This window comes from Electrophorus electricus, chromosome 14 (assembly GCF_013358815.1).
Source record: "Electrophorus electricus isolate fEleEle1 chromosome 14, fEleEle1.pri, whole genome shotgun sequence".
NCBI classification, from domain to species: Eukaryota; Metazoa; Chordata; class Actinopteri; order Gymnotiformes; family Gymnotidae; genus Electrophorus; species Electrophorus electricus.
This window is the reverse complement of record NC_049548.1, coordinates 18,841,832-18,853,924: the sequence shown is the minus strand read 5'-3', so window position 1 is coordinate 18,853,924 and position 12,093 is coordinate 18,841,832. Positions and strand designations below refer to the sequence as shown.

The 12,093-nt window shown below is 43.3% G+C and overlaps 1 protein-coding gene across 3 annotated transcripts; it reads left to right on the top strand.

The window, feature by feature from the left end:
- Positions 1-1,499: 1,499 nt before the first annotated feature.
- On the top strand, positions 1,500-11,797 carry LOC113576868 (transforming growth factor beta-1-induced transcript 1 protein). Of its 3 annotated transcripts, none has more exons than XM_035533426.1 (12): positions 1,500-1,725; positions 4,083-4,133; positions 5,665-5,822; positions 6,776-6,852; positions 7,194-7,330; positions 7,487-7,565; positions 8,048-8,132; positions 8,527-8,709; positions 9,195-9,368; positions 9,547-9,628; positions 10,385-10,533; positions 11,033-11,797. In XM_035533426.1, the coding sequence occupies exons 1-12, from the start codon at positions 1,713-1,715 to the stop codon at positions 11,297-11,299; spliced, it is 1,455 nt and encodes a 484-aa protein (XP_035389319.1). In that variant the 5' UTR covers positions 1,500-1,712; the 3' UTR covers positions 11,300-11,797. The 3 variants fall into 3 exon arrangements, with proteins under 3 accessions (XP_035389319.1, XP_035389321.1, XP_035389320.1); XM_035533428.1 differs by lacking the exon at positions 11,033-11,797 and adding an exon at positions 10,790-10,862; XM_035533427.1 differs by lacking the exon at positions 4,083-4,133.
- Positions 11,798-12,093: the final 296 nt, after the last annotated feature.

The window sequence follows — 12,093 nt, the reverse complement described above, 5'->3', positions numbered from 1 at the left end:
GAGCCATCAAACCTCTACAACTTGTCCAGAATGCAGCAGCATGACTGGTCTTCAATCTTCCAAAGTTCACACATTACTCGACTGCTGCGCTCTATTCATTGGCTCCCAGTAGCTGCACGCATCAGATTTAAAACCTTGATGCTTGCCTACAAATCCAAAAATGGACCAGCCCCTTCATACATGAGGTCAATGGTCAAAGCCCGATCTGTAACTCAAGTACTTCGAACCTCAAGTACGGCTCGGCTTAAAATACCTTGCTTCAGGTCTCATGGACGACAAGCATCGAGACATCTGTTCTGGCTCCAAGATGGTGGAATGAACTCCCACATGCTGTCCAGACAGCAGAGTCCCTTGCAGTCTTCAAACACAGACTGAAGACCCATTTATTTGCAGAATATTTAAAGGACAACTGACACTGCTCCCTTATTGACTGACTAATTTAGTACTTTTTGTAGGGCATTATTTATGCTTTTTAACAAACTCTAGCACTTATTGTTTATAGCACTTATCATTGCTTAAGATAGACCTTATGTATTTTGCACTTCTAGGTATTAGCATTCATCCCTGTATTCTACAGTATTCTAGTTCATTGGTATGTTTAATTCTAACCTACTATACTGTACTTGGATATATTCTATGAGTAAATGACAAAGCACTTTTGTAAGTCGCTCTGAATAAGAGCGTCTGCTAAATGCCGTAAATGTAATTGTAAATGTAAATAACGCACACCACTAGTAAAAGAACAACCGGTTAAAGCTTATGAAAATTGAACATTAAAAGCCTGTAGAATTGTGGGGATGAAATCTCATGGACATATCGGATGTAGGTTCATTTGTACCAGAGTGATGGACAAAGGAGAGTAGACTGAACAGAAACGGAGCTGTTTGTTGTCTAAGGTGGCACGGGCATGCCTGGAACAGCTGCCCAGTGTCCAACCTCTGGGGTCAGCTGTGGCTGCCGACATCGGAGCACCCTCCGAAGCGGAATTCAAAACAGGTATTTCGTCGCCTGCCTTTTCTCTGCATTTTTTTTTAAAGAAAAAAAAGCACAACCGGCGTGGTCTGAACATCCTGAGTACTTTATTTTTCCTTGATAATGTTGTGGTAGTCGCAGTTTGATGAGAGGTGAACAGCTTTTCCTCTCGGCCATAGTTACAGGGTGGAGAACATCTACCAATCATTTTAGTTTCACCGTGAAGTGACTCGTGTAGATGCAGATGTTCTGAAGAGGGACACGACACAGAGGTCCGCGACGGAAACGACGGGAGACTGAGTGTGGATTAACAAAGTATCGGTGCCCTTGTCAAAATTACACGAAAGGGATTCGACGGGTGGTTCCTCGTATTCGTGAATGATCTGCCCCAAATATGGACCAGGAATGCACCGAGTGACGTCACTTGCAAGGGCGCGGAGGGGGTTGCAACCGCAGTTATTCGCCTGCGCCTCTCGCGAGCCGCTGCGTTTGGAGACGTTTCACAGGAAAGGGGCGGAGGAGCAAAGAAAACGGGACGCCCGTCTGTTTTTTTCTTTTGCGGCCGTATGCAGTCCCGGAATAACGGTGCACCCCGAAAAGTTCTTTGCAATCAGTGAGCATTAGATCTGCTAGGATAACAGAGAAATCACGCCCGAGTAAGAGTAAAGGAGCTCTTTTCAACTGTGCTTAATTTTTGGACCCTTTCTATCCTATCCTCTCTGGACAGCAAACAAATTGCCATGGATGATTTGGGTATGTACTGATTTTTTTCCACTGTCCGCGATCAGCTAATCAGGCAGTTTTTGCTTTTGTGCTTTTGATCCGCTTTACAGCACGAAAGTGGATGGCATAAAAACTGGGAGAAACACGGGAGATATAGATGGCTCTGAAAAAAGGTAGAGAGCTAGTAGAGAGAGTTTTTCCTGCTGAAAAGGAAATAGAATTTCTTGTGAAAAACATCAATATTTGATCTGTTTATTTATATAACCGTATAATCTTGTTTTATGTCAGATGAGCTCGACGAGCAGTCTAACCCAAGTGTGCGCTCGCGTTGTAACCGGACGCACGCACGTCTTGTCCAACATTCGTGCATGTAGCGTAAACTTGTTATTTCCACGTCTGCCGAGTGATTCACTGGTCCTGGATGAAAATCTCTCAATTACAGTCCAAGGTTTGTTTTTTTTGGTTTTTTACCGACGCATCATATTGGAGCAGAGAGCGAACACCGATTCCTGTCTCGCTGGTCGCCGCGACACATCTGGTAGCGTTTGAAAGCATTGAAGCCTCCAGCGCAGAGAGAATAAGATGGCACATCTCTATTGAGGGCACGAAGCCCTTTCAAAGACAATATAAAATTGCCACTACTGTTCTAACACTCAGTGACGGTAAAATGGGATTAAGCGTTGAAACGCTGCCCGATGGGCGTTTTTTTGTTTGTTTGTTTGTTTGTTTGTTTGTTTTTTACAGCGATCATAGTTTTTAATGTCCATTTGTAAAGAAGCAGGTCTGTTTGATCTGAAGGAGAGACTGACTTTATGTACTCTCTGTGTGTGTGTGTGTGTGTGTGTGTGTGTGTGTGTGTGTGTGTGTGTGTGTGTGTGTGAGTGTGTGAGATGGGTGATGAAATCCTCTAACTCTTTGGCCATGACTGTCAACATTTTGATAAACCTACATCATTATTTTAGTTTGTTAAACTCAGTAAACAGCTCATAACCAAAATAAATTAGCCAAACTGGATGCTGAACATAAAAAGCTCCTAGATGAGCGCAGCTCCTGTGGACATATGACAGAAAAATGCTTACAATGCATCTGGATTGGATCGGAACACCGGATGGCTCATGCTGACTTTCTTTACATTGTGTGCATATATGTGTGAGTTTGCACTGGTGTGTGCCTCTGCTGTCCATGTGTGTGCATGTCCGCCATGTTTTGGCCTATGAGATTACATACTCTGGATTCGGGGCAAGTGGCGGTGAGTGGAAGTGTGTGTTAAACAGAGTAAAACATGCCAGAGGAGTGGCGAGCACTAAATATGGTCTGAATTCCTATTGAGGCGAATTTTAGCTCCTTATAAGAACACTGCCTTATGTGAGTGTATGAGAGAGTGAAGGAGAGAGAGAGAGAGAGATGGAGAGAGAGGTTTTAAGTGCCTTGGAGACACTACATTGCACTATGAATCACCATAAGGCTGGTTGCCAAATGCTCCCAAGTAAACAAAGGAATAGTTTTCTTTATCGATGCTAAATGGCCAACGAAAACATCTTGTTCATGTGAGTTGCAAACAGTAATGGCTGGTTGGAGGCATGCTTGGACTCAAATCAGCATTCTGAACACAGAGATGGTGCTTCACCTGTTACATTCAGACTGAGTCCAGGTTTGCATGCTCTCTGGCCAAGGTTAAAACACAGTAAAGCTACAAACAAACCTGTCAGCTCATAATTTCACATCCTCTAAGATTCTCTGGTTATTATTGTGTATGGCACTTAGAGCAGAACTCCCTTCCTCAAACACACACAAAAATTACATTTACCACAGCATATAGCTTACTTATATTTGTAAGTATCTTTGTGTCTGTGTGTGTGTATGTGTGTGTGTGTGTGTGTGTGTGTGTATGCACTAATTGGGAGACGAACCAGTTTTTTTTATCAATAAAATATTCTATTTTTGCGTTTCTTTAAGAACTCTGTGGAATACCATAGTCTTTTGGTGCTACTGATGTAGTTGAAAATAATGTTTCAAATGTTACGTCTGTATTACAGATTAACAGGGAGCATGCTATCTCCGGGCCGACACGCTTCCTTTTTTTGCGACTCGCTCGTAGATAATAATTGCCAAACGCTGCTGCTTCCGTTTTGTGGCACCCTTAACGTTTTCCGCTGCCCGGTCTGTCTGGCAAGGACCCCCCCCCCCCCCCCCTCCAGCTCCCTGGAATGTTTCAGGACCCCCTCCCTGTCCCTTGTGCATTACCATGCCTTCGTGATTCTTGCTCTGATTGGTGCAACTTTAATTGACCCGCCCTGTCTGTGACCGACAAACTGGCCGGTTGGTCGATCTGTGCTGTGCGGCTGATTTTTCTATATATGTGGTTGTTTCTGTCTGTCTCCTCGTAGGAGTGCCTGATCCGTCTAACTACCCTCTCAGCCCTCGTATTGTAATGTTTGGTACGTAACTGTACGCCTGTCTCCGTGTCCTTCTCTCAGTCTCTTCGCTGCCTCTCCACACTACTCGCTGGGCACCCACTTCGTTCAAACATTGATATTTTGTTCCACACAGGAAAATCCCCAAAGTTGAATGAACACCTGCCGTTGTTCATTGCTGGACCCACACGAACACTGAAAATGAAAGAAACGAGGGACAGAGAGCATGTGTTTCAATTTTTCGGCTCGTGTGCTCGTTTCAGTGGTGCACGGCAGCAGGCGGACTGAAATAAGCTCAGGGCGAGACACCGTTCATGAAAGGGGTCTGCCCAGTGACTGCACGCCTGCAGTAACTCACCAACACTGCACTCCCAGTCGGTCGCTTTCTGCATTTCCCTGTTTGTGCTTTTAATCCTCTCCATCTCCCCGCATGCAGCGGTTGCTAATATGCGTTAACCACATTATCACTTCATGCCATAACTTAAATTATATCCATTATTCCTAAACGCGCGGTCGTCCGGACGGATATATGCTGCTCTAGTTTCCATCCTGCTCTTAAAGGGATATTCCACTATGTTTTAATCAACCTAAATAGTTTTAATGGGGAATATGCGTACAGTAATACAATTCTCAGGGGTTTTCAGTCCTCACCAGTTTAGACGAACAAATTCATTCACTTATCAAACGTAGCGCCTCTCAAAATTGTTTCCCCACAAATGATTAGAAGTGATTGGAAATAAGGTGGTGAAATATATAACAAAGTAACTAATGTTTTTGTCCAGAAGGAGGCGCAGTTGCTCTAAGCCAATGAATGTATTTTTTCCCCGATAGCGCTGCTGAGAATGAGATCAGTAGAGTGTTTTGGGTTTTCTGCTGAGCAAAGCATTCACTGGCCTTATATACAAGATGTCAGGCGAGTAGGTTTAATGCAAAAAAGCTGGAATATCCTTTTGATGCAGAGTTAACAGTATACCTTACTGCCACCGTTCATCTCATCCGCATGTCTCCTCTCATCTTACCACAGAGGAACGTGTTCTACTGCTACTAAACTACAAACACCTCCCTCTCTGAGACATTCAAGTGTGTTAATATTAATTGAAATATACAGAAGCCATGTCAAAGAGCGGCAGCTCCTACAGTGGTGTCATACTTGGATCATTTACTGTCGCTCAAACGGTTTGTTTCTGAAGGCTCTCTGAAATGATGGATGAAAGATCTTTGAATGTCTGTCTTTGTTTTGTTTATTCCTTGCACTTACCACTCCCTCTCTCAACTCCCTTTCTCTCTCTCTCTCTCTCTCTCTCTCTCCCCCTCTCTCTCCCTTTCTCTCTCTCTCTCTCTCTCCCCCTCTCTCTCCCCCTCTCCCTTTCTTTCTCTCTCTCTCTCTCTCTCTCTCTCTCTCTCTCTCTCTCTCTCTCTCTCTCTCTCTCTCGCTTTTTCTTTCTATTTCTCTGGTTCTCTCTGGCTCTTGTCTCTCTATCTCGTGTATGCTGTCTCTGTTTGTCTTTCTCTTATGTTCTTTCTGTCTCTGTCTCTCTGTCCGTCTCTTTCGTAGATGCTCTCCTGGCTGATCTTGAGAGCTCCACCTGTCCTTTGGCACGTGTCCCTGTCCTGCTGAGCTCTGAACCTCCAGTGAACTCTGACACTTCACCCACCGGCACCCAAGATTCTGCCCAGACCCGACCTCCCCCACCAGCTTACACACCCCAGCAAGTGAGCAGTGAAACCCTAACCTCAATACCCCAGTACTTTAACCTCAATACCCCAATGCTTTAAACTCAATAACTCAATACCCTAACCTCAATACCCCAATACACTAACCTCAATAACTCAATACCCTAACCTCAATACCCCAATACTTTAACCTCAATAACTCAATACCCTAACCTCAATACCCCAATACACTATTCTCAATACCCCCAATACACTAACCTCAATACCTCAATACTTTAACCTCAATAACTCAATACCCTAACCTCAATACCCCAATACACTAACCTCAATACCCCAATACTTTAACCTCAATAACTCAATACCCTAATGTCAATACCCCAATATACTAACCTCAATACCCCAATACACTAACCTCAATACCTCAGTACTTTAACCTCAATACCCCAATACACTAACCTCAATACCCCAGTACTTTAACCTCAATACCCCAATACTTTAACCTCAATAACTCAATACCCTAACATCAATACCCCAATACACTAACCTCAATACCTCAGTACTTTAACCTCAATACCCCAATACACTAACCTCAATACCCCAGTACTTTAACCTCAATACCCCAATACCCTAACCTCAGTACCTCAATACCCTAACCTCAATACCCCACTACCCTAACCTCAATACCCCAATACTTTAACCTCAATACCTCAAAACCCTAACCTCAATACCTCAGTACCCTAACCTCAATACCCCAATACCCTAATCTCAATACCCCAATAGATTAAGCTCAATGCACACGCACACACACACATACACACACCACAAAGTTACACACAGTTGGCATATAAACTCACATATTTAGAGTTAGCACACAGTCAAACACTCCGTTCAAATTAGGCATCATCAACAATTTTATTGCCTTTGAATCAAGCACGTCTCTGCACTGACAAGTTCATACTTATGTGTATTTTCATGTGCATATTTTTTAACAGACTGTATCTGCTGCTATGAAATCTAACGGCTCACAGAACCCAGACAAAATGAACCCTAACCCAGACAAGCTGTATAGGTAGGTAGTGTAAACCTCAAAGTCTGCAGAAAAACACCTCCATCCCTCATAAAGCAAATAGCAGAAAACACAATGTTAAATTTCCCAGTAGGATGATAATTTGATTTGCCAAACTTAATTATTGCCACAATTCAATAAGCTTCTGCCTGGTTGTTCTAGCTGAATATTTCTTTGGCCAGATGGATGATAGTTCATGTTGGTATACAAAAAGGAATATTAATTTGTGTAAACATTTTTAGTTTATCTCGTACTGCCCCCAATCCCTTCTCCACTGTGTTTCCCCTGCTTCCCTCTCTCTCTCCCTCTCTCTCCCTCTCTCATTCCCCCTCTCCCTCTCTCAGTACGGTGTGTAAGCCACGCCCCCCACGATCTCCAGAAACTCCTTCTACTTTCACCTCATCCTCTGTGCTAGGAGGAGGCCTCAGTGAACTGGACCACCTACTACAGGAGCTCAACGCCACCCAATTCAACATCACTGGTGTGTGTGTGTGTGTGTTTATACTAGTGAATGATAAATACATGTTTCCTGTGTGTGACTGTGAATGAGACTCTGTGTGTGTACATGTGTGTGCGTGTGTGTGTGTATGTGTGTGCATGTGTTTCATGTCTCTCATTGGCATTTTCTGTTTTCCAGATGAAATTCTAGCGCAGTTCCCCACCACTAAGAAGGACGAACGGGATAAACCGTCCCACTCTGCCTCCTCGTCTTCCAGGTCCCACTTTCAAACCCTTTATGATCATAGATTTGAGCAGCTTGATGTGTCTCAAGCACATATTGTGCTATGATGGCAAATTGTAACTGATGCATTTACAGAAACATAAATAGCCATTTATTATTGTTGAATTGTAGGTCATAAACTAATTAATTATACACATCTTAACAGAGGTGCTTCACAGTTATGAGTCAGTTCTTCTCTTCAGGGCTACTATGTAGCGGCAGTTGTGCAAATGAACATTGGTGTGTGTATATATTCTAGTGGCACCTGGTCATGTTAGTCTACAATTCACTACCCATGACATGTGTGTATGTGTGTGTGTTTGTGTGTGTGCATGCATGGGTGTATGCATGGGTTTTGTGCATATGTGGGTGTATATGTGTGTGTGTGTGTGTGTGTGTGTGTGTGTGTGTGTGTGTGTGTGTGTGTGTGTGTGTGTGTGTGTGTGTGTGTGTGTGTGTGTGTGTGTGCATGTGCAGTTCAGCCAAGCCCTCTGCCACATCTGCTACACTGGAATTGGACAAGCTGATGGCATCTCTTTCTGACTTCAAAGTGCAGAGCACAGTGAGTGAAGACACTGGATGACACCTCAGTCTGAGCGCACAGCTGTTATAAATTGTTATTAATTAGTGCTCAGGCTGAATGCACAGCTGTTATAAACTGTTATTAATTACTGCTCCGGCTGAATGCACAGCTGTTATAAACAGTTACTAACTAACTTCTCAGGCTAAGCACACAGCTGTTATAAACTGTCACTAATTACTGCTCAGACTGAGAGAATCCACAAACAGCAGTTATAAACTGTCATTGACTACTGCTAGAGGCTGGTTTCAGTGGCCACATGTTAAAGGTGGCCCTCTGCTTCTTGAATGGCTATGTAGATTTTTGTGTAATACATTTCGCTTGGTAGTCATGGTTATGTTCTTACGTCACTTATTGAACTCTCTCCTGTTATTAGCCAGCAGCTCCAATCAGTCCTGTGGTTACATCACCACAACAACCAGCTGCACCTCCACAGGACTCTTCTGGGGGCTCATTGGATAGTATGTTGGGGCTCCTCCAATCAGATCTGAGCAGACAAGGAGTGCCCACCTCATCCAAAGGAAACTGCTCTGCTTGTCAGAAGCCAGTTGTGGGACAGGTGAGGTTCTGTGGGTTTAGATCACCCTTATTTACTAACGTGATTGTCCCGCATGTATAATTTTCTCAATTTCTGTATACATTCTCAATAATATGACTCTTATGAATGAATGCACTGTAAGTAGCTGAAGGGATAATAACTTCAGCAGTCATTTACACCACAGTTACCTCCTTAATGTCTATATAGGATTGCCTATATATGATTTACATATGTACAATAAATGCTTCATGAATCTTTTTGTGTGTAATAAATGTTTTATTATCTAAGCACATAAGCTTATCAAATCATTTTGTATTATAACCTTGGCTTGTATGGTTTGGTTTTTATGACATTGTAGCTCTTACTATAACTATCATTCATTATAAAATTGAAGTTAGCTTGGTGTATGACAAGAATTTACATTTTCTAGTAATTCATGTTGTCTGTCATGTTAATGTTGCTAAGTTGCTGTCAAGTTAAGCCTACATTACCCATACTCCCTGTAGGTGGTGACAGCTCTGGGCCGGGTGTGGCACCCTGAGCACTTTGTCTGCTCTGAGTGCGAGTGCGAGCTCGGCAACCGTAACTTCTTCGAGAAGGATGGGCGACCGTACTGTGAGCCAGACTACTTCAGCCTGTACTCACCCCACTGCGCCCAGTGCAGTAAGCCCATACTTAATGTAAGAGAGCCCTTTCACCCTGCACATGCACACCACACATGCTGGGGCATACTGGGCATGGTACGGACAACCAGTATCCGTTCCCAGTGCATTTGGCCAGCACCTCCCAGCAAGTAAACAGGCTCACTTGGCTTTGTGTGTGCGTATGTGTGTGTGTGTGCGTGCGTTTCCTCTGTAGAAAATGGTCACAGCGCTGGATAAGAACTGGCACCCCGAGTGCTTCTGCTGTGTGAAGTGTGCTCGGACATTTGGAGATGAAGGTACTAGGAGTTTAGCTCTTCAGCCTTCAGCTGTGCTCTTACTGGAACCAGCATCATCCACTCATATGCCTGCGGATGGCTTTACCTCAAAACCTGGTGTAGCACTTGATTTCAAGTCAAATCAAGTGCTACTCCAGGTTTTGAGGTAAAGGCAAATGGCAAAGGGCAAATGAGACGTTTTCCCATCTCTGCTCCTCAGCATTTACATTTACTGATGTCCAGAGCAATTCACACCTTTCTCAGTGCAACAGTGCATGTGGGCAGTGGTAGTTCAGTGGTTAAGGTAGTTGGTTTCTAATCTGAAAGGTGCTGGTTCAAGCCCCACCACTCCCAAGTTGCCACTGTTGGTCCCCTGAGCAAGGTCCTTAACCCTCAAGTTGTACTCAGTTGTTTTGGATAAAAGCATCAGCTAAATGGAATACATTTAAATAAATGGTAATGTGATGGTATGCAATTCTAACTGGGAGTCAGATCCATGACCTTGGAGTTGCTAACACCATGTACCTTTATATTTACTACATATTCAAAATTATTGGCAACATTAAAGCAACACCTATGAGAGGTATAATATATATTTAACAGTGAAAAAAACTACTGGTATGAAAAAAAAAAACCAAGCAGCTTTATTTTAATGTGTGAGATACAAAAAAAAGTTGTATGTAAGTAAGGAGGAGACCATATAAAAACCAGAGAGTGCGTTAAATGTCTCTGTTATTTCTGTGTGAGCACACTGACATACCTAGTGTCCTGCTACAGGCTTCCATGATCGTGAAGGCCAGCAGTACTGCCAGCAGTGCTTTTTGGCACTTTTTGCATCCCGTTGTGAGGGCTGCTCTCAGCCAATCATGGAGAACTACATTTCTGCCCTCAACGCCCTCTGGCACCCTCAGTGCTTCGTCTGCAGGGTGAGTCGCCCACAAGGTTTTCTCAGTTAATTGCTTACAGTGCTGTGTCCTCAGCTGCTGTGGTTATCAGGGTGATGAATTGGAGCCATTATGTTACTGTTAAACTAACCAGCTAGCATGTAACTACATAAACATGGTGAACATATGCTCAAGTACTTGGGGCAGATCTGCGGATAGGGTCATGTCTCAGTAACTATCTCTGAAATCATGCACTTCAAATACACTAAAATCTTGCACTGTATCACTTTAAATATAGTAACATCAATAGTCTGCAGAAGGTTCTGAAGGGCCCATTATCCAAATCCTCGCAAACCCATGACAAGGCTTCTGACTGTCACGAACAGCTGGAGAAAGTTAATGTTCTTCATTTATGGTTAAACAAAATACTTACAAATATTTGAATTCTCTGTGTGCGTGTGTCTACATGTGTTTGCTTATGTGCGTTTGTGCATTTGTGCGTGTGTGTGTGTGTGTTTAACCTCGTGTGCATGCTCTGCAGGAATGCTTCAGCCCATTCGTGAATGGCAGCTTCTTCGAGCATGAGGGCCAGCCACTGTGTGAAATGCACTTCCACCAGTCGCGGGGTAGCGTGTGCCAAGCGTGCCAGCAGCCCATCCTGGGCCGATGCGTGACTGCCATGGGTGCCAAGTTCCACCCGCACCACCTGGCCTGCCACTTCTGCCTCAAACCCCTGAACAAGGGCTGCTTCAAAGAGCAGGAGAACAAACCCTACTGCCATCCCTGCTTCCTTAAACTCTTCGGCTGAGGGAATGGGAATTACCGAAGTGTGTGTGTGTGTGTGTGTGTGTGTGTGTGTGTGTGTGTGTGAGAAAGAAAGAAAAAGAAAGAAAGTAAGGAAAAAGAGGTGAGGGTGGTGATTAGAAGAACTATTGATCAAATGAGATGAAACTATTGATGGAGCTGACGTTTGGGACATCCAGTACAAGAGCATGGAGAGGTGCATTTTGGGAAGGACAGGTGGGGTAAAGCCTCTCGCTCCACTCATATTCACTGGCTCATTTTCAGTCGTATTTGAATAACTCAAAAGCCAAAGAAAAACAAAAACACTTTTCATATTTTTGTTCATAAAATAAACTGATATGTCATTAAATATACTTAAATGGTACAGACAAGGGTGAAAGTTAACAATTAAAAATGTAACTTGGTCAGCATTTAGGCTGAAGCATTACTGCCCCCGCCACACACACACACACACACACACACACAAATACATACACACAAACACACATACACACATACAAATACACACTTACACACATACATACATACACAGAAACACACACACACACACACACACACACACATATACAAATACATACTTACACACATACACACATACAAATACATACACAAAAACACACATACACACACATACACACATATACAAATACATATTTAAACACATACACATATACAAATACATAGACACAATCACACATAAACACAAACACACACACATACAAAAACACACAAACACATACACACACACATACAAACACACATATATACACACATACACACATCTACACACAAATACAC